Genomic DNA, 22,048 nt, shown 5'->3' with positions numbered 1-22,048 from the left:
TTTCAAGGACATTTTGCCTTCAAATCACAGAAATCTCACTTCACCCTTATAGGAGGCAATATAGGTACTGGAAATGTACCATCAAGCTTGTAGGAGGCAATTCGAGGCTGCTAAATTGAGCTAAAAAAAGCTCTTATTTCCATGTCCAAAAATTGTTCTAGACATAATGCTCAATAATACAATACAGCCACAGCGACAGCAGCAACAAATGGTACTGATAAAAGGCATGAAACGTGTCCGAAAGTGGTTCTTCTTTTTTTCTCAGTCCTGAAAGTGGTCGCTTTTTCATGTGTACACGAGGATTCCTTGGAGATCATTGCATGTTAGAATCTGACACATTTGTTACAACCTGATCACTTGTGTTTATGTATGAATGTATATGATGTTTTTTTTTTATAGCAAAATTGCATCATATTTTCAGAGAATCGTAGCAATATGATTGGTCTGTATATTATTAGAGTCTTATGGAAGATAAGAAATACTTGGCCCTAGTAATTTCCTAATGAAAATGGCAGTCTCTTAACCAACGGCCAACTTTATTCCTTGATTTCTATAATGACACTGGTGCCTTAAATTCTCGCTAGCTATATCCTTATTCTGTTTTTGGTTGAGAAATTCATTTTTAAATAAATTTTATTTAGTAATATACTGTACAATAAATATAAAATTCAATTCGATACTTTAGTTTTTTAAAAATGTGTTTTGTGTGTATATATAATAGTGTAATTTAAGTAATTTTTTATTAGAAAAGTTAAAATAAGAGAAATGAAAGAGAAAAATAGAAATAAAGATAATTCTATTTTTATCATATAATAAAGAAATTCATTAGTTTGGAATTTAAAATGTAATTTAGTCATAATTAATTCTACGAATTTAATGAGATAGAATTAAATAAAAATTATAATTAAATCTTAATTAATACCAAAATACACTAAATTTCAAATTAAAAAATGAAAATTATAAGAATCCGTAAAAAATCATAGTGGTTTTCTCAAATAAAAAAGGCAAATCATGACAAGCATTGGTATTAACACTTGGCAGTAGCATTGATCAACTTTTAATGTGAAATCTGACGCTGAATTGCTGATAGCTACAGGTGTTGGCTGTTAGCAGTATATCATTCTTGTGTTTAATTAGAATTTAAATTAAGAATTTAGTTGAAAATTTAAAGAAATAAAAAAGACCGACGAAGATATAATAGTTGTAATGTTTTTTTTTTATAGGGTTTTGCAAATCAAATGACACCCCCTACAGCTTAACGCTAAAGGGCACTTGCAAAGGCACAATCTAACAGCTGCAGCTAACCGATTCCTTTGAAACAGGTCTTGGTTCAGTTCTATATCACTTTCATATACTTCCAACTCTCGCCCTTATCGCTAGTCAGCATTTTCTTTTAATTTGTAAAATTATTTTTTAGAAAACTAACTGAATTAGTATTTTCTTATAAAACTAAGTTTGAGAAAAATAATTTACAAAATTTATTAGCTTATTATATTGTAACACGACAATCACAAACTTTATATTAATTATATGTAATCATTTAATCGGATACTTATTAACAGTAGTGATGATAAGGATACAGTAATCACAAAAAGGGACAGTAATGTTTCTTTTTCATGAGAATTTGTACTTAAAATTTGAACAATTAATTCTAGCCAGTATTTTGTTGTAGGAGGTAATTGCGTTGGTCATCAAACTACGGTTTATGCTAGCTTTTCCTAATGAGTGACGTAAGCTTGGGGAATGTTCATATGGTTTGTTGTCCAAATTCAGTGAATCTTTTGAAATTTAGTAAGAGGTAACGGGTCTATATTATTTTTTCTTATTTGCATCTTCGAATTAGACTTTTCAAATTTAGTATAAATAAATTTCTCAAATTTATGATATTTAGCATTTAAAAAACATCTCATTTTAAATCTCACTTTACAGAACCTTATTTAGACTTTTTATTTTGAGTTGTTTACTTTTAGCAAAAATATGTGTGACTAAATTATATTTAATTATCTAACAATCTACGCTAAAATAATTTTATTTTTCTCAAATTGTAATAAATTATTATTAAAATTAAAATAAATAAAAAAATAAGGTGCTTTTTGTCATTGACGATCAATCGGCTGAAAATAGAAAAAGAAAAAGAAAATCTTTCTTCCTGTTATTTCTGACACGACGAATTATTCAATGCATCTAGACTAAATTTACTGAGAGAAGTAGTAAGAAATTTCTCTATCACGTGCACGTACCCATCTAGGCACGTTTTCCCAGCTAAATATCTAAAAGAAAATACTAGTTTCTCAAGCTCAATCCCTTGAGCGTGAAATGCACTCTCGAATCCTTCTCAAGGAATACAATACTATTCCTTCAAGTACGAGGATATACCCGATACACAATATTCTATAGTATTTCTATTTTCAGTAATATAAATTTATATATAAAATATGATTTAATTTCATCTTTAAATTTTATAATTATATTTAATTTAGCTTTCTTAAATTCCTATTATTAATTTTAATTTTTCATTTTTCAGATAAATTTAAGATAAAATGGACGTACTATAGAGTCAATTTGATAACTTAACTTTTAATTTAAGCACAATTTAATTTTTTGACTTTGCAGTTTAATTTAACTTTAAAAATAATTTGAATTGTAGTTTGATTTAATTATATAATTAGATTTATATAATAAATTTTTTTATGTATTTTAGATTCTAAATTAATAAGTAAAATTGTGTGAAGATTGATAAAGTGATGAGAATAATAATGTTGGATAAAATTTTATATATATTTTTATTTTATAAAAATAATATTAATACTTTTATTGATTTGTAATATATAATAGTAATTACAGTAAATTTAGATATTTATTAGATTAAAATAAAAAATAAAAAATATAATAAATTATAAAAATTAAAATTAGAATACTTATTAAATTAAAATACTAAAATGACTAAATAATTAAAATTTAATTGTGTGACTATTTTTTTATTCATTAAAAATGTATTAATATTTACATGACTCTTATATATATTTAATCCAGTTTAAATTTAAACCCGAGTTTAGTTCTAAATGCTATTCCACGTTGGAGTCCCGTATCCCATAAAAGTGTCCGACTAAATTCACACATCGGGAAAAAGACTGTAAAAGCTAGCTGGTGATTTGTGAGCAGGCTGACAAGTGGGCTGTGTGATCTTAATCTATGCTTATGCAACTTGCATTATCCTTTTCAGATTTGGTTGGTCCAACCCTAACAAATAACATCCAATTCACTAGTAAGCACTTTAGCTTTTCTTAAGAAAAATCTAAGTTATCGGGACTTGCGTTTTTTATTTTTTTTAATATTTAAAGACATCTAAATTTTTTTATCTTTTTATTTTTATAAAAAAATTACCTATATTAGTTATATACACAACAACTAATAGAAAAATGACACGTATGCACGAGTATTTTATATTGTGATATTAGATGATTGACAATACTCATAATCTAAAACTAATAAATATGTATCAATTATTTATTGATTTGATGTTTAAGTAGAGACGTATATCAAGAATAGACAATAAATTTTTTTTTCTCTAAAAAAAATTTTAAATTATTAAAAGGCAGGATTAAGTTTTCAATATTTATATGAAGTATAATTATTATAAACTTTTTAAATCATATGAAAATATGGTAGTTTAATCAAATATATTATTTATATTTAATTTCTTAAAGGATCTCGTATGCATAAGCTAGATGATAAAAATAATTTTATAATGAATAACAGTAAAATAATATTATTTTTTAAAATAATAACATATATTAAATAATACATATATATATATATATATATATATATATATATATAAAGATTATATTTCTATGTAAGAGAATGCTTATTATAGCACTTTTTTGGCCCGTCTAGAAAAGCAAAAAGAATCGACTCGAGTGTTTGGCGCCGACATTTGATGTAACTCGTGGCTCACCATAGCTCCGATTTTATTTCCCTTTTTTTTCTTAAAGAAAGAAAAAACTTATGTCAGGTCTTTGGACAAAATTTTTATTTTTTATTTTTCCCAATAGAAATACATCCGGCCATAGACTTCATAGTATTAGTTTGCGCCTCAAGAAAATTCCAAAAAACAAAAACGTCCTTTGAATTGAGGCTTTAAAATTTATGTATTTAGTACACTTTACGAAATTAAAATTTATAATTTATTTATTTATATAAAATATAAATATTTTATGGTGATTTTAAAATTAAAAAAGATTGAATAAATTTTCTATTTATTAAAATAAAAAATCTGATTATAGATTCATTGCTTTAATATACTAAAATAAATGACTGATTTAAAAAAATTATTGATTTTGTTTATTTTTATTTTCGATTCATATTTATTAAATTTATAAATTTTAAATAAAAAATTTTCATAACAAATATTATTTATAAAATACTTCTATTTTAAATAATTTAATATTAAATATATTTTTTGTCATATAACATAATTTAATAAGCCTAATATATATATATATATATATATATTTCTGTTTTATAAATTTATTAGTCCTGTTATTTATATTTATTAGTTATATTCCAATTAATACATTTGTTTTTCTATAGCAAATAGTTTTAGTCCAATTTGAAGTTATGAAAGTTAAAGTATGACTTATTAAAATATATATTTATTTATTTTTAAAAAAAAGGTGTATTCTTTTATGAGTTTTCCCCTAGTTAAAATATTGTAATACGCAATACAATTGAACATAAAATAATGTTATCTTTAATCATTTTCTTATTTACATACTATGCGGTCTATACTTTTATTTTAGCATATATAATGAAAAAAAGAAAGAAAAAAAGCTGCTTAAAAATGTGATCCCAATTACTATCATATCCATATGCCAACTACCAATATATTATTCAAATCTTAATATTACCACTTTATCCCCTATATTCTCCAAATACACAATAAAATAAATGAAAGGATCTTGGAGTAGGAATAATAAATCCTATTCATAATTCACTACCCTTTTTTAATAAATTATAAAAGGGATAACAGATTTTAAAGTTGAGCAAATTTTGTATTTTTCTATAATTAAATTGTGTGACTTTATTTCACGAACTAAAATACTATGGTTTAACTTTTTCTGTTAAGAAGCAGTATTAAATATTATAATTTGAAATTTTATTATATATTTAATATTACATTACATTATTTTAATGTGTTTTTAATTTTATAATCAAAATATTAAATGAATTTTTAATACTAGTCCTAGAAGAATTTAATTTTTTTTTCTCACTCATTTTCATTTTAATAATATAATTATAATAAACTTATCTACATAAAAAGAAAATCAATATTGAAAAAATCTAGATGTACTTTTTGATTAAGTTCACAAACTATATAAAGACAAATATCAAAATCGGATACATTAAGGAATAGTTTTTGATAAAATTAAATTATTGAATTTTTTTGATAAATAGATACTAATAATTGCTTTTGTATGAAACTTTTTCTTTATAATGGGTTGATTTGCTATTTTATTATAATATAAGATTACAAACTAAATCAAAAGATTTAAATTTTTATTAGAAATTAAATATTTAATTATAAAATAAAAGACACATCAGAGTGATGTGAAAACCAGCATAATAAAATTAAATGTATAACTTAAAGTCAAATAACAGTTTAGTTAGAATTATGGGTCTAAGACTAACGAAAGACTTTTATATAAACTTTTAGAGTTTAATTTTTCAAAAACTTAAGGCATAATTATAAAAAAACACAAATTTTAATAATCTCAAAATTTGATATGCCATTATAATATAAAACAAGAAGTTTAACTATTTAGAAAAAAATCTTTTATATAAATTTGATAGATATTCTTATATATTTTTAATTTTAAATAATAAATATTAATTGTTATTATTATATATATAACACTCTTCTATCTAACATGTACACCAAGCTTAGTTGGTAATTTTCCGGCAGAAATACAAAGAAATAAACAAGAAGCTCGTTATGGCAGCTTAGTAATTAAATAAAAGAACAAGGGGCAGTCTCGTGCAACTAAAATAATAAAAAAAGGGGTTAAGAGTTATATATATATAATAATAATAATAATAAATGTTTTAATTTAGTTATTTTAATTTCAGGTGATTAGATGATTTTATGATAAGAGTCTTGAGAGGTAGTTGTTGCTCTTGTTGTTCGTCTTCTTCTATGGCGGTGAGTCGCGTACACTTTCTCTTCTTTATTACCTCTCAATAAAACATTAAAATATCCATTCATACACATATCTCCCTTTGTTATTTCTCTTCTCAACGAATAATCTTCATCATCGGCCGGCGATCGCAGCTACGATTCCGGCGAGCGAGGTTTTCCGGGATAGGAAACAGAGTCTGTTACTCTTTCTGTCCGTGTGATGGTTCCTTATTGTTTTAGGAGGGAGAGAAAGGCAGGGACGTGCTTGGCTTGAAGAGAAAGCAAAGTGTAAAGAGAATAACAAGAATTGGAAAAAAAAAGAAAGAAAAATGAGCGGAAGGAGTAATGGAAACGTAGCAATAGGAAATGGTATAATAGGAAGTGTAGAAAGTGAGTATGTAAGGAGACACCATAGACATGATCCTGCTGATCACCAGTGTAGTTCTGCTCTTGTTAAACACATCAAAGCTCCTGTTCATCTCGTAATTCTCTCTCTCTCTCTCTCTCTCTAGTCTCTATCGATTCTTTGTCTAGGTTTTGATAGTGATTAGCCTAAATATATTAAAATTGATCTTGTTTACGAATTTGTTGTTTTCTTTAATTTCTTTTGACCTAAATCTCAAATTGAGAATGTTTGATCTCGATCTATGATTTTGACTTTTTCTTTATCCCTTGTCCAGTATTAGGTGATCCTTTTGTTTTAGATTGATTACTCCCTTTTGGTTTATTTGACAATTTGGACTCTTTCTCTGGTTGCATGCAGAGTAAAACAAGGAAAGGAAAATATTTCAAGTAATATTCGCAATTACGTAATTACAATTTGGCATTAGCTGATATGTTTATGTACTCAGCAAATTCCACTTTGATATGAGGAATTTACTTGCATGCATTTCAGATTTCTTGAGGTTCTTGTGAGGAGCAGTTATCGTTTTGATAGCATTGAGTTCTACTATTGTAGAGACTTTTGAATAATTATGGAACTGAAGAGTCAAATTTGTTAGGTTTGAGACCAGTCATAATTATGATTTAGTTGATATTTGCATTCTTGTTTTCCTTTCATCAATTTTTTTACGCCAACTGGCTGATTAATATTACAAAACCTTGGTTGAAAAGGATATGCATGCAAAAGAATGTCATCCATTACATGCTGTTGTGGAAATTATTTATCTCTCAAGAATCATATTCATCTTAAATTCAAGTTTCTTACGATATGGACAGTTACCTAATGATTAATTTGATGTCTTCTTTGTTATCAATAATAGGTTTGGTCTTTGGTGAGGAGATTTGATCAACCACAGAAGTACAAGCCTTTCATTAGCAGGTGCGTAGCACAAGGGAACCTTCAGATTGGAAGTCTTAGAGAAATTGATGTCAAGTCTGGACTTCCTGCCACTACAAGTACCGAAAGACTGGAGTTTCTTGATGATGATGAGCATATCCTCAGCATGAGGATTGTTGGCGGGGATCACAGACTTAAGGTATTGAGTCTCTTCCTGTACTTTTTTCTTATATTCTCTTATATGATGATTTTTCAGTTGTAGGGAAAGTTCACTTTCCTATAATGGCAACTATTGCTGCATTATGCAGTTCATCATTTAGTGTTTTGTGTATTATATGCAATGAAGTTCTAGTGAATTGGATATAGTATGTTTGGCTACAGGTTTCATTATTTGTAAACCAGATTCTAGATGATTTGCTGTTATAACCATTGTGTCTTGACATGAGTGGAGTCCAAAAACACAATTCGGCACAGGATTATCTTGCCAGTTGTCTTTATACATTCTTTGTTTTTCATTAGCAGTTTGGTTGTGATTAGATAATATTATTGCAAGCTTTGAGGTTTGCTGCTGCAACTTGTCAGTTCTAAGTTCTGCAAACTTCTTCGCTATTGCCCTCAAATAACCAACCTTGTTTTATTGTTTTCTTTTCTTTGCCCAGAACTACTCTTCAATCATTTCCCTCCATCCAGAGATCATTGATGGAAGACCGGGGACGCTGGTGATCGAGTCATTTGTGGTGGATGTGCCTGATGGGAATACTAAGGATGAGACATGCTACTTTGTTGAAGCTCTGATTAAGTGCAATCTTAAATCACTAGCTGATGTATCGGAACGGCTTGCCGTGCAGGACCGGACCGAGCCCATTGATTGCATCTAAGAAAAGTCAGGACTGGGCTGTGGAGGTGTGTTGGACTCTATGGTTGTGAAGGATGAAGCTTCCAGGCTTTTCTATGTCAGAGGCACTGGATACCGACTGGCTGTAGTGCTGTCTTCCATCTTCCAGACACTGTTATACTCTTTCATTTTGGTTGTGATGTTCTCTTCATAAAACTATTTGCTGGATTCCCCATCTTTAGGAAGCTCAAGAACCACCCCCCTTATAAAGGTTTATCTTGCTGGTGGATGAAAAAAAATTATATATATACTAAAAAAAAAAAAAAAAAAAAAAGAAGAAGAAGAATAACCCTAGGTTCCCGTTTGTTTGTGACATCCAGCGTTTTGTTTGTGGTGACAACATTATGCTGTATATACGTGTGCTGGAAGAAGTTGTTTTGTAGTTTACTTTCTGTTTTTGTTTTTGCTCATAGTTCTAGGTGCAGATTAAGTAGTTCGATGAAATGGAAACCTAGGGTTTTAAATGACCATTTGTAAATTGTCACATACGGGATGGCTCCTTCTGTTTGCTGATATCTGTATTCAGGTACTATTTTGGTGCTGTAATCTCGTCTGCAACTACGTGATTTCAGTATTTTTAGCAAAAATTTACTTGCACTTGGCGGAGCAGGTTCCGGCAGGCCACTATTTTAGTAGTGGTCGCACGAACTCCAATTCCATGTTACTGGATGTTGTAAACTTACTTCCCCACCAACAAAACTGTCTTGAGATTGAAGCACATTCAGGTGATAATGAGCGCAAAGAAGTTTCACAATCAACTACAATCATGCCAATAAAAGTTAATGTGAAGCCCAGTAGCAGAAGTTGCTGTCTTTCAAGAACTAACAACAAAGTTATCCTATAGCAGAAGATATATGTCCAAAATTTCACCCTTAATGGGGTCAACATTCAAGTAACACAAGTAATTTCAAAATAGTACATGATTCTGTAAAAATATTTGATTGTTAGAATGCTACAACGGATTGCTTTGGAGATGCTTCTGATATATAAACAGAATTCCTATGAAACTCTTATGGACACATGAAAGGGGGGAATTTGGAAGGAATTATATAATTAATCACCTGTACTGCTTTAAATACACTGTACAGAGCTTCCCCCCAGCCCTAATCATTGACTAGATTACAAGATTAAGCCAACACAAGCTCCCCTTCTTCTTGCTGTTCTTCTTGTTGCTCAGTCAGCCGTCCTTCTCGGTAAGGAAGAAGAATTCGCTTTATGTCTTCTGCACTAAGCGTTTCATACTCCAAAAGAGCATTTGCTAATGCATGTAATGCCTTCTCATGCTGAAAAACAAATCAGAGCAGAGAGTCAGTCGGTGACTCCTAGAATTTGCATCGACATTGATAAATGTAAGAAAATACTGATTATTCCTATGGCTGATGCTAAAGGTGTGACAAGTAGATCTCCCCCCTGGCCGTAATCAGGAGCCCATTTAAGCTCATGGGCTTGTTCATCAAGATGCAATGCCAATTCCATGGAATTAAAACAATGCTTCTCATCCCTTCTACTCATAATAAGTTCCGGTAAATAGAACGGCGAAAGCACATTCAACAAAGAAAATACAAATAAGAAACACACAATCAATAACAGAAGATTGCACCTCTCAAAGTCAAAGATACAGTCTTAAGAGAATACCTTCTTTAACAGCTTCTTTACACGATCATATGCCTCTCTTAGGAGTTTCACCACCTAAACAATTGATCAAACAAATTTAAGATTTTGCAACAAGTCATCATATTGTTAGAAACAAGGCTGTGGATAAAAGAAGCATACTTCAGCATCTATTCGTGACTGCATTTCAGAACTTGGCCGCTCTTTGATATGTACTGGTCCTATTGCATCACTCATCCCGCAATTAGATACCTTAGAAAGATAATAGCATCAAGCAGTTAGATGTTTGTTTGATCTTTATTTCTGTACTTGGTAGATAGTGAGAATTATAAATACAGCGAGACAATTTACATGCAGACTATATGAGAACAGCTTAGATGGAATGTTCCACTTATCACATTTTTCACACTTAATCCACGAAAAGAAGCAAAAACTTAAGAAAGGTTAAATGTATACAATATGAATAACCATAACTGCGATGGAATATTGGCAAAGGTCCAACTTAGGAAAATGAGATATTACCATATAATGAGCAAGTTCGGTAGCTGTATGAAGATCACTACTCGCTCCAGTAGTGACATGGTCCTGTCCAAATATGAGCTCTTCTGCAACTCTTCCTCCCATACAAACATCAAGACGAGCTAATAACTGCTTTTTGCTAATTGATGTCTCATCATTTGAAGGAAGCTGGGTGACCATTCCTAAAGCAGATCCACGTGGCATTATTGTTGCTTTGTGAATTGGATGTGCACCATCAGTGTTGAAGGCTACAATGGCATGGCCACTCTCATGATATGCAGTTAACTGAAAGATAACATAGTAATGTGAGCAATCGACAATAATGAATGTTAACAGATGATATATGGTGACTCAGGAGTTAAAGCTAAAGAGTGAAAGTTTCATTTTCATGCCGGGGGAGAGGAAAGGTGGGGAATTAGGTGATAGTTCAACTTAAGCCAATCAGTCACAGAACACTGAGTTTCAAAGATACTAACTGAACTGTCCACTGAATAAGGCAGTCGTTCAAACCTAATCTAAGGCGGTGACACGTGATTGACATATAGGTACCTTCTTAGATTCTTCTGATATGAACATAGTTTTCCGCTCTGTACCCATAACTATCCTGTCTTTTGCAAACTCCAACTGTGCAGAAGTTAACTTCTCTGCACCTTCAACGGCAGCTTTAATGGCAGCAATGTTAACTAGATTTGCAAGATCTGCTTCCAAGAAGAGTCACAACAATTGGTGAACTCGAAAAAACATGTAATGGGGAACCAGAATTCTTACTTTATAAATACAAATGTAACTTCAGTTGAAGGATTCACCTGCTCCATTGAAGCCTGGAGTGCCACGGGCAATTGCTTTAACATCTACATCATCTGCTAAAGGTTTATCTTGGAGATATAACTCCAAAATCTCTTGACGACCCCGTACGTCTGGATTTAGAACAACAATCTAAAGGATAATTCATTACTTGACTATTCAGAGAAAGACTTTAGCATCAAGAAGCATCCATAAAACAATTTCTGAATTCGAAGACAAAAAAAATAATGGATAACAACAGAACTTACATGCCTGTCGAATCTACCAGGCCTGGTCAGAGCTGGATCGAGAATGTCTGGCAAGTTTGTTGCTGCCATCAAAATGATCCCCTATAGGCAGAAGTAGTACAGAATTCAGAAAGGCTCTGATTAACTAATTTAAACTGCAGAATTCAGAAATGCTGAGCTTGTTAAGTACCTCATTCTGTTCAAAGCCATCCATCTCAACTAGCAGTTGATGCAATGTTTTCTTAGTATGGCCTTCCCATTGTTTTCGTGTGGACCCGACAGCATCAATCTCATCGATAAAAATGATGCATGGAGCCTATGAATGTAGTGCAAATGTTACCAAGGGTAAGCACAATATTAAGACGTATGGTCTACATATAATAGAGGAATTGTGTCCCTAAATGTCAAAAAAAGAGAACACTTAACCATACTAATAGCCGCAGGCATCATATGCCAAGAAGATTTTTTCAATTTTCTCTTTGTTTATTTAATTTTGCTTTTTTTTTCCTTAAGTACCCCTTCTGAAATTATCAAAAAAACTGCACAAAAAGATGGCAGACCTTTTTTTTAGCTGCTTGAAATAAGGATCTCACACGTCGAGCACCAACTCCAACAAACCTGCCATACAAGAAGCAATATGAGACTAAAATATTTCCAAAACAAAAAAAAAAAAAAGATTTCTTTTATGTCATAAGTTGGCTGAATTATTTATCATGCAAGAAATAGCTGCAAGGAAAAATTTAGGGGAGGACATAGAAGAAGATAAAAGACTTACATTTCCTCAAATTCAGATCCTGCTCTATAGAAAAAAGGTACCCCAGCTTCTCCAGCAATCGCCTTAAGGTTAAACATAAAATCAAGCCAGATAAGAAAAATACCATTTCAGAATAGGCATGTCTAAACAAAGCTGAATATTGAAAAATGCCAGTGCCTATAAAGCTATCTATATACATCAGTGCCTACAGAAGTAGGGGAAAAGACAGAGCAGGGCTAAATTTATTATTGTGACAAGGATCCGAGACTTTTGTAACATCATTAGGAAGTATAATATTTTGGAAACTAAGTTGTCATTCTTGGAGCTTTTAAAGTGAGCTAACTTCTTATCATTCAAAAAACACACTAATTGAAAACAATTCACAAGAACACATATGGAAGTTTACCTTGGCAAGCAATGTCTTTCCTGTACCAGGTGCTCCTGTCAAAAGAATTCCCTGTGAAGGAGAATCAATCGCATTATTTTAAAACCACCTAGGAGAAAAGAAAAGACACCAAACAATAAAAGATGAATTTTGCTAGTGGGACAAGCACATGATTGCTAATCCACATACAAAGAATAGCACAACATAAATCAAGTCATAAGTATGATAAAATTATTCAATATGCGAATTAAGTGAGTCTAATTGATCATCAAATGGATATTGTGTACTAAATTACAGAGGACCACATTTTACAAATTATACCCAGGAATCAAAACCTGGAACCCTTTCTCAAACTAGGATCAATTTAACCTCAGCCTATCTCTTGCTGTCACAGCATTTTCACTGTAAGCTATTATTACATACGGTGAGTACTACTGATACTTAAAAGTGAAACTAGGCAGAATTCTGCTACACATATTTAAGAAGATATTATTCATTGCATACGGCAATAATATTCTCTTGTTCTTATGAAACTTGTAGTTCATGCTTATACAAATTTAAAAGCAAGAAACACTCTATCAGATGAATCGTATAATTAGATCTGATAAGAATATCATAAGATATTTGAATGTACTCACTCTAAATCCATAAAAAATAATAAGGTCTACAGCATTATGATTTCTCAAAAGGGAAGTTAAACAGAATTTTTTTTTGCACAAACCTTTGGCAACTTTCCCCCAAGGCGAGTAAATTTTGTTGGGTTTTTGAGGTACTCAACTACTTCCTCAAGCTCCTGCTTTGCATCATCACAGCCTTTGACATCCTTAAACGTTTTAACATTCTGCAACAAAACCAATAAATATGACCAATTGTTATAATCAAAACCAAGAATTAATATTTGAGTGTGACCTATGACTTGTCTCCAGGCAAGAAGAATATTTATTAACTACAGTCAATTGATAAATGAGAGAACATTCCTAAAAGTCAACATGAAAAATAAGACTATGACAGGGATGTTCTCCTTGTTTACCAAGGATGGCATATCCATTCTGAACTTAATGTTTTCATGAAAATCAATATTATTATCAGTTATCAGCTTCTCCAGTATACAAGATTAGAATCTTAGTATATTTAATCTCAATTTTACGACCCTAGCATGTAAATGACGAAACATTACAAACACCGCAGCTATAGTGAGCAAAAGAGATTGACATTTACTTTCTCAGGCATAATTTCTTTATTTAACTCCTTGGGCGCATATGAAGAACTTGAGCCAACTCCAGAAGTTCCTATTCCCCCTAGGCCCCCAATATACTTTTGAAGAGCAGCTGCACCCATTACCCTGAGAACAACGTCTGTAGTTAATTAGAGAAGAGACTGAAGCAGCTACTGATTACACATGCCCAAGGGGTTCAAATTTCAAAATAAGAATTTAAAAAAAAGGAGAAGGTAACATATATAAGATATTAAAATTACTAAAATAGAACAAGTAGTCATACCAAAACAATCCAACAGCAACAGTAAACAAGATAGTTGAGATAAGCTCTTGTGCAAATCGTGACTTGTTTGCCACTTTAGGGTCAACCTATCAAATTGATTTAAGAAACAAAAAAAAAAAATTGAGCATTTTAGAAACAGCAAATAGTTAATCAATCAAATAAATTTGGCAGTTGATCATTACCATAACGACATGTAAAGGTTGCTTCTCAGAAATGCCAGGGTTCATAAAAGGTTCATCCACATTTCCTGATGCACGCTGCTTCAATTCTTGTAACTACAAAGTAAATATACATAAAACTATTAAGAAATGAATAATTAAAGAAAAGAAACATGAAAAAGAACATGTTGAATAAAGTACCAGAGCAGGAAGACTAGAAGGTCTTCCAGATTGTTCATCTGGAAGATAATCAGTAATAGCATTAGTGACAACAAGCGCTCTAAGATATTCAGCAACTCCTTTACTATCCACAGCGTGATCTCTTTGCTCAAATCTCTTTATCACGGACTCAGGGCTATGAACATAAAAGAAACTCACTATAATCAAAAACAAATATTTGACTTATTAATGAATGAATGAATAAATAAATAAATAAGGCGAAACCTGTGCTTATTGAGTTCAGATAAGAGAGCGGCCTGTTTATTGGCGTCTTTAGGATTGGCATCAGCTTCAGCAATAAGGCGGTCTAATCTCTTCTCTTGATGCCAAAACGGCATCCAACTCAACCAATCAGATGATAGAAACTTCTCTAATCCTTTCTTAGCCGTCACCAATAATCCCATTAAAAACACTACAAAAGGTAATTTGCCCATAACACCTTCTTTTTGCAATGAGTTCTTATTTTCACCCTTGGTCTCCGCATTTTCACTGTCAATTTTCACAGCTTCATTTGTAAAAAGCTCCACGTCACTGGAAATAGGAGAATCATCCCCAGAGTTAAACTCGTTGACTTCTGATGAGTGAGAAGTTGAGTTAAATCCAGATGGAGAATTTGAAGTTAATTCGGGATGTAAATTTGCATTCTCCGGACGCAATGTGCATGAGATTGAGAGAGGGAGGAGATGGAATCTTGAATTGAGACAAGTGAATAAGGAGATATTTGATAGAGGAAGAGACGAGTGGTTGTGGTGGTAGCCGCGAGGAGAAGAGTGAAGGAGGAGGTGTTTAGAAGGAGAATAAGAAGTAAGAGATGGTGAAGGATTGCAGAGAAGGGAAGCTTGTAGAGCAATAGTCATTGTGTTGTTAGGGTTTAGTGGCTCTCTATCCAAACTTTCACCCTCTCTTCTCCTTGCAGACCTGACCTGTTTTTCTTAAATATTTTGTAATATGAGTTAGAGAAGAGAGAAGAGGAGGTTTTGTGAGAGCCACAAGATGGGAGTGAGAGAGACAGCAAATGGGAAGATTTAATCAGTAGCAGTAATCTTATCTCGATTGAAATTGGCGCCGGCTTTGTGGTATTCCGTTTCTCTTCTAACTTTTTAACTTACCCATATTACTTACTATCACTCCCCCCACACCCCCCCAAAAAAAAATAAAATCCTTCGCTATTACACCATGCCCACTTTAACTCAGCTCCACTCTTCAGTTTATTTCACTTTCAGCTTGCTTTCTAAAGTTAAAATTAGAACCTAACCTTCCATCAAATCAACTGAACCAGAATAATCATATGTGTTAATGGAATACACACTCCTTGGCATAATATTGTTTGAAATTTAATTATCTAAACACATATTTGTAACCGACAACTGGAATAGAATGTAAAGTACAACCCACAAAGCAAAAACATGTCATAAAATAGGAAAATTGTTGACTGTCGGATTCATTCCATGCATGCGTTATATGACTAAGTACGAATATTCTCACATCTAATTTCTTCACAAGCACAAAGCAAGCTACTCATCGTTCAAAAAAAAAAAAAAAAAGCTACCTTGCAGAGTGAAATTCATGCATGCTGGAAAATAAAAATATCAAGAGGCGATTGCCTGATTTGATAGCAGAGAGGATGCCAGTGAAGAAATATAATAACAAATGAGAGTGTCTTGAAAATCACAATATCACCCAATACAACCAAGGTTCATAACAGTGGTGGACCTGCGAAAGGTCCTCAAGCTCCCTGTTTACATAATAATCTCAACTGCAAAATTGCTGAAACAGAAAAAATATATAAACTACTTCAGCTTTCAAATTTGACACTTTGCAGGTAGACTGGGTCGTGGGGAGGCAACTGTCCTTTAAAAGGCTGCAGATTGTTGAACACGAAACCGATAGATACAACTACTAATTGATCACACACTATTGCATCTGACCAGGTCTATAAGGTGGCATTGGTGCACCCTGTTGTATGCCAGTATGGCCTGGCATCTGCATCATTCCAGGGCCCATTTGGGGTGGCATTGCTCCAGATGGAAAGTAAGGATGATTATTCATCTGCGGAGGCATCGAATGGGGTCCAGCTGGAACAGCAGCAGTCCATCCAGCTGAAGGCTGAGGCATCACTGGATGCTCTGTGTGTGGAGCAAACTGAGCTCCACTGTATGGATGAGCCGGAGGGCCAACAGTAGGAACAGGCTGTTGCCCCAGAATAGAAGGCTGGGGGTTCACCATTGCTGGGTTAGGAATTGTATAATCTCGACTCCGGTCATTGTTAACCTGTAATTAGTATTCAAAAACCACTTTTACAATTTCCAAGAGATTGACTAATCATAGTGAAATTTGCTCTCAGTTCATAAGATACAAATCACTGTTATGAACACAAAATCAACACAAAATCTGAGGGTAAATATTATTTACCTTTATACTGAGATCACTATGACGTGAATATGAGATGTGAAGTTTGCAAAACCCCCCATCATAGATGCAGTGACCTTCCAACGCTTCCTTTGCAACAACAGCTGTCTGTACATCTGCAATCCATGAAACCATCGATAACTAATTGACAGCAATAGATATAATGAATTTGAAAACCTATCATTCTCCATGCGTTAGATTAAATAATAAGGAACCTAATTCGTGGATAATAATTGCCATAGAACATGCCTACAAGTAAATAAAAAGTACCAGACTAATTTTTAGCCCCATAAATGATTTGTTGCAGCCTAGCAAGATGAGAGAAAATTGGTATACCGAGTTGTCTTCCTTTGACTTTTGGCGAGTTAGAACCCAAAATAAGTTTTAAGAAAGACAAAGCCCTTTCCCCAACTTCTCCCCACCTTTTCTCCCTCTCAATGACTATAACCACCTTGTCAGCTATATTTATAACAACACAATGATCTCTCTTCAAACAGAATATAAAGAGATTCAAATAGTACCAGGGTATTGAATTAAAGCCTGAAGTCCGCCATTCTTATCGAACATTGCAATCTTCTGGACAGGCCCAAACGCAGAAAAAACCTTGAACAATAATGTGGAACAAAAAACTATCAGTTGCTTGAAATGCATAGTCAACAAAAAATATCAAATTATTCAATGATTGTAAATACCATGTGCAAAACATCCAAGGTGACAGCATACTGCATGTTCTCAATTGATGCTAGAAGAACATTACTCTCAGGTTCTAGTTTTTTCCCATCAAGACCAACAGTGAACTGCAATAATTAATAAGTAGCGCTCAATCAAATTGAAGATATGAAACCAACAAACAGCGCTTAATCACACCAGCTAATAGAATTACAAAGCAACCAAATACATATTTATATGTAGAGTAAGAGCATTAAATGGAAGCATCCTGAATAAAAATTTCAAATTTCATTCAAATTTCATTTTATCACATAGAGTTCAAATAAAAGAAATAACTAGGTTTGAATTGAAGAGCTACGAGGTTCAAACAAACAAATGTAGACCAGGGTAATGCCTAGCAAATGCATCATATCCAAGTCAGAGGCAATTATAAGGAATTCTAAGACTACCACTTCCTATAAGTAAAATCAATACTTTGCAGTGCCTTACCATTCCACTTCCATCTATTGCTGATGGTGCAACAGGAAGGTTTGGATTAGTGTAGTCCCTGAATCAACAAAAAGTGCATTTGCCAGAAATTAGAAGAGAAATTATAATTCACAAAGAGATCAAGGACATTCCAGTATATGACAAGGGCACATGACAGATGGTAGTCCAACATAGGAGGAAAATAGAACTACAAATAATGAAAGGCCAAAAAGACTGTAAAAGAAAGCACCTCCAATTACACAGTGTATGGGAGGCATTAAGGGAACTGCCAAAAGAAACATGCATCGGGTTTACCTGCTCCGGTGGCTTTGGAATTTTACACTCAAATCTGTATGCGCAGAATATGTGATCCTAAGGGTACATGGTCCGATATGTTCAGGAAGCAGATACCTGATACACCAGATAATAGATGTTAATAAAGTTCGACGCTCAACCAGAAGTTCATTAGAACCTATATGCCACTTTCCTAAATCACTCGACAAGTTTTCAGTATCAATTCATGTGCACCCCACAACTGAAACTATATGTTCATAGCAGTTAGACTAAATACCATGTCAAACAACTAATACAACTGTCACCTAGGGATGTTTCTTCCGTCCAGGGCATTTTTTGCAGAAGAGGCAGTTTCTGCATCAGAAAATTGCACCAGTGCCTGAATAGGTCATGCCTAAAATGAGATCTCGTTCGAAGGCCAAAGACACCATAGAGAAGATTAAAAAAATAAATTAAATATATAGACCTGGAATCCAGCTGTCTTCTCAAATGTAGTAATCTTATGTACAAACCCAAAAGCAGAAAACACCTGCATCGACAAAATTCGGTTTAGAGATAGCAAGCTCAGAAGCAACCTAACTCAAGAATTTAACAAAAAGTTTTAAGAAAATGTTATTCTGAAACAGGAAGAAGCAGCATCAAATAGCAACACATAAAACTAAATGTAAGACTCAAACATAGAAATGTTCAGCCAAACATGTCTGGATAAACTTTTGCATTTCCAAACGGTACTAAAGGCATCCTCCATGAAGCAGCTAAATACAAGTTCATAAGAAATCAATTACCCTCTTACACTAGTCCCAAGAATTAGTAAAATGGTGAAGTCCCAGTTCTCCACCATTTATATATACTTGAGCATTCACTAGCCAAAAGGATGATCATCAATGGTCACTCTCACACTGCGTCAATGTTTTGCAAAATGACTTATTCCCTCAAATAAAATAGATACCCAGCATCCTGAACAGGCTAAAGAGACTCTATATTGTCTGCCAAAAACTACCTTGATCTTGATGAGGAAAGATCCCGTGGCCAAAAGGAAGGAAAACATTAAAAAACAGTAATAATAAAAAAACTAAAAAATTCATTTAAGACCGAATAATTCCACCAAGGAATGCTCACACCATAGATGAAATTTCAAACTAGTTCTAAAAAGTAACAGCATAAATTAGCTCATGATATACAATCAAACATTTGAACACTAATACAGGATTAACAATTGCACCACAAATTTCCTATACTATGCAGATCATTTATAATTACAGGTGGAGGGAGTGCACAGGAGAAAAGAAATGAAAAGTTTCCTATTTCAGAGGCAGGAAAAGGAAGTGAGGAGGAAGAGTAAGGAAGAAAGAGGCAGTGTTAAGGAAAGGAGAAAGGAGACAAACACACATGTGCTCTTTCTCCCAATGCATTAAGCTGCCATCGAAGATATTCCTTTGACATGGGCCTGCTGATCCATTTACATTCATGTCAAACGATGCTTTCCAAAGCAAGACAAACTACAGCCTGAGTATAGAATTGGTACATTCCTTGAGAGATAGGGTTACCCCTTCTAACCATTAGAGGATATGTCATTTACTTACCAGGTGCAAAACATCAATGCTGACAAGACGTGCATCTGCACCTTCAATGGTTACCAACAATACATTTCCAGCAACATCGGCTGTCGTCTTGTTGTTGACTATTTCTTGCCTATTAGAATACTGCAGGTAGACAGTCTTCCCCCGTACCTGAGCAGGCTCTGACGACGAAGCATAGTATGAGATCATTGCAATAGCTTGATTTAAATCCATCTAAAACATTCAAGAAAAAAAAAATCAATAATATTTTTTAAGTAGAAGTACACCTTATGAATTTTCTTTCTAAAAAAAAGCCTTACAAATTCTATAAAAGCTTGATTTCTGTTTGCTCCAACATTGCACTTTGTGTTGACAACTTTACCAAAGGGCTTCCCTAGCTCAATTAACTCCTCTTCTGTGCATTCCCATGGCAAGTTTCTCAAGTGCAACACCTTTGATGGAGGTTGTGTGAGACGGAACTGTGGCTGACTGGAAACAGATGCCATTCCCTGCACAACCCCAATCTAAAGCAGAAAACTATAGTCTCCCTCAGACTACTGCAACACAAATGGCAATTCAATATAAGACACTCTTATAGTAATACATAAAAACAGTTCTATCCTTCACATCTCAGGCATTTTTCAAATAAATCGTATGAAAAAAATCAATTCAATTCACTTGTGGCATGATTCATTTCTTTTAAATAGGAAATCTACAAAATGCCTTGTTTCTTTGAGTTGAAAATAATTGAATTCCAGTAACAAGATAATTGATTAAATAGAATTCGATTGAAGAGAAGAGAATTCTTGCATTTCTTGGCTTCCAAACACTGAAAAAAAACATGGTTATCTTCATAAATTAAAGTAGTGAGACTTAAATTAGTTTTTAAGAGCATCACAAACCATTCCAGCTCAAGCAAAAGAAAAGAAAAAATATGAAAAAAGAAACCGCAATAGAACATAAACTAATTAAGATATCAAAATCCATTAACGTTTAGCGTTCAGCTTCACCTTCCATAGACCTAATCAGCTAGCGAAACAAAATCAAAAGGCAATCCACGAGTTAAACACCTAAATTATTTCTAAAACGACAATCATCTACAAGTGTATTTCTAATTGAAACGAATATCAAGATTAGACAATGTATCCACTTAATCACGTGTAAGATGCAAATACAAAAATTAAGATTAGGAGTTTTGAATTCAATATGAGAGTTCAAATACCTGAGAGATTCAGAGAGCTGAAAAGTTTATTAGGTTGCCGTTAAAATTAGGGTTTCGCAGACGGAAGAAAAGGAACAATTTGAAGCAAACAGGGAGTTTATGAATTTTATTCTAATAATCACGGATTAGCAACGAAATCTTTAGCGTCGGTGAGCGTAATAAACACCCTGTTGAGAATAGAACGAGGGCCGTCGCCGCGTCAGTTGTTTATCTATGCGTTTGAGCCTTTGAGGCATTGAATAGAGCGAATTTTAGCATGAGATTTTGAGCTGATCATCGATCCAGTTGGGCCCGTAGTGAAGTGGCTCATTAAAACTTGAGCCATGGCCCAGTAATTCAACCGAGTCAATATCTTACGTATTTATCCTTTTCTTTTTCCGGCTAAGAGGTATTTATCTATTTTGCATTGGGTGAAGTATGCCATTTGTAATATAAGATTTTGGAATAAGTATAAAAATATTATGTGAATTTATTAAATTTTGATAAACATTTTTAGAGTTAATTTAATAAATATTTATAATTAAATATATATATATAGTAAATGAATAGTAGATTATAAATTATTTATATCAATATTTTTACCGTTAATTATAAAAATGGTGTATCAACTTATTAAAATTTGACAGTTAAATGTTTAAATTTTAAAAATTAATAATTTAATGTATAAAATAAAAAATTATTAATATTTGAATGAAACTAATTACTGTATAAATGAAATTGAAGACTATTATATGTTTAAAGTCGATTAATCATTTGTTCCTTTCAATTCTAAATCATTCACATATACCATAAAATACAAAACCATCCCATTTTTTGAATAGATGAAGAGCGATACATAAACCTTTGAGTTACAAAATCCAAAAGAGATCAAGAACTCTTTCAAAACCGAATATTTTAGA

At 32.7% G+C, this 22,048-nt stretch overlaps 3 protein-coding genes across 8 annotated transcripts; 1 reads left to right on the top strand and 2 right to left on the bottom strand.

Annotated features, from left to right (window-relative positions):
- Positions 1–6,145: 6,145 nt before the first annotated feature.
- On the top strand, positions 6,146–8,898 carry LOC8274379 (abscisic acid receptor PYL8). Its single transcript, XM_002513534.4, has 3 exons — positions 6,146–6,660; positions 7,441–7,656; positions 8,117–8,898. Exons 1-3 carry the CDS (start codon positions 6,508–6,510, stop codon positions 8,333–8,335), a joined length of 588 nt encoding a protein of 195 aa, XP_002513580.1. The 5' UTR covers positions 6,146–6,507; the 3' UTR covers positions 8,336–8,898.
- Positions 8,899–9,164: 266 nt separating this feature from the next.
- Positions 9,165–15,810, bottom strand: LOC8274380 (ATP-dependent zinc metalloprotease FTSH 11, chloroplastic/mitochondrial). 2 transcript variants are annotated; one of them, XM_002513535.4, is made up of 17 exons: positions 14,754–15,693; positions 14,511–14,664; positions 14,334–14,426; positions 14,152–14,237; positions 13,871–13,994; positions 13,374–13,493; positions 12,674–12,724; positions 12,289–12,350; positions 12,074–12,131; positions 11,704–11,829; positions 11,535–11,615; positions 11,289–11,418; positions 11,032–11,180; positions 10,486–10,767; positions 10,126–10,215; positions 9,988–10,041; positions 9,165–9,635 (listed from the first exon to the last, which is right to left on the bottom strand). In XM_002513535.4, exons 1-17 carry the CDS (start codon positions 15,383–15,385, stop codon positions 9,480–9,482), a joined length of 2,448 nt encoding a protein of 815 aa, XP_002513581.2. In that variant the 5' UTR covers positions 15,386–15,693; the 3' UTR covers positions 9,165–9,479. The 2 variants fall into 2 exon arrangements, with proteins under 2 accessions (XP_002513581.2, XP_048228992.1); XM_048373035.1 differs by lacking the exon at positions 9,165–9,635 and adding an exon at positions 9,643–9,856 and having other exon boundaries at positions 14,754–15,810.
- A 343-nt stretch (positions 15,811–16,153) lies between these two features.
- Positions 16,154–21,394, bottom strand: LOC8274381 (polypyrimidine tract-binding protein homolog 2). Of its 5 annotated transcripts, none has more exons than XM_002513536.4 (11): positions 21,150–21,394; positions 20,248–20,484; positions 19,952–20,161; positions 18,835–18,897; positions 18,674–18,747; positions 18,390–18,485; positions 18,096–18,153; positions 17,630–17,734; positions 17,459–17,540; positions 16,941–17,053; positions 16,154–16,799 (listed from the first exon to the last, which is right to left on the bottom strand). In XM_002513536.4, the coding sequence occupies exons 2-11, from the start codon at positions 20,431–20,433 to the stop codon at positions 16,443–16,445; spliced, it is 1,344 nt and encodes a 447-aa protein (XP_002513582.1). In that variant the 5' UTR covers positions 20,434–20,484; positions 21,150–21,394; the 3' UTR covers positions 16,154–16,442. The 5 variants fall into 5 exon arrangements, with proteins under 5 accessions (XP_002513582.1, XP_015571333.1, XP_015571334.1 ...); XM_015715847.3 differs by having other exon boundaries at positions 20,248–20,481; positions 21,150–21,388; XM_015715848.3 differs by lacking the exon at positions 21,150–21,394 and adding an exon at positions 19,758–19,818 and having other exon boundaries at positions 20,248–20,423.
- Between the last annotated feature and the right edge of the window lie 654 nt (positions 21,395–22,048).

This window comes from Ricinus communis, chromosome 4, assembly GCF_019578655.1.
Source record: "Ricinus communis isolate WT05 ecotype wild-type chromosome 4, ASM1957865v1, whole genome shotgun sequence".
Classification (NCBI taxonomy): Eukaryota; Viridiplantae; Streptophyta; class Magnoliopsida; order Malpighiales; family Euphorbiaceae; genus Ricinus; species Ricinus communis.
Note: the sequence above shows the minus strand (reverse complement) of the source record. Positions and strands in the feature narration are given on the sequence as shown.

What these genes read in the sequence shown, in the direction of transcription:
- LOC8274379 (XM_002513534.4), top strand. Translation starts at nt 6,508, where the DNA reads ATGAGCGGAAGGAGTAATGGAAACGTAGCAATAGGAAATGGTATAATA. An exon ending in TCAAAGCTCCTGTTCATCTC is followed by an intron (nt 6,661 to 7,440) that starts GTAATTCTCTCT and finishes TATCAATAATAG; the next exon opens with GTTTGGTCTTTGGTGAGGAG. An exon ending in GCGGGGATCACAGACTTAAG is followed by an intron (nt 7,657 to 8,116) that starts GTATTGAGTCTC and finishes TTCTTTGCCCAG; the next exon opens with AACTACTCTTCAATCATTTC.
- LOC8274380 (XM_002513535.4), bottom strand. Translation starts at nt 15,385, where the DNA reads ATGACTATTGCTCTACAAGCTTCCCTTCTCTGCAATCCTTCACCATCT. An exon ending in AACCTTTACATGTCGTTATG is followed by an intron (nt 14,238 to 14,333) that starts GTAATGATCAAC and finishes TCAATTTGATAG; the next exon opens with GTTGACCCTAAAGTGGCAAA. An exon ending in TTCAAGCAGCTAAAAAAAAG is followed by an intron (nt 11,830 to 12,073) that starts GTCTGCCATCTT and finishes CTACATTCATAG; the next exon opens with GCTCCATGCATCATTTTTAT.
- LOC8274381 (XM_002513536.4), bottom strand. Translation starts at nt 20,433, where the DNA reads ATGGCATCTGTTTCCAGTCAGCCACAGTTCCGTCTCACACAACCTCCA. An exon ending in TTCCAAAGCCACCGGAGCAG is followed by an intron (nt 18,154 to 18,389) that starts GTAAACCCGATG and finishes TTGTTGATTCAG; the next exon opens with GGACTACACTAATCCAAACC. An exon ending in GGCTTTAATTCAATACCCTG is followed by an intron (nt 17,054 to 17,458) that starts GTACTATTTGAA and finishes CATGGATTGCAG; the next exon opens with ATGTACAGACAGCTGTTGTT.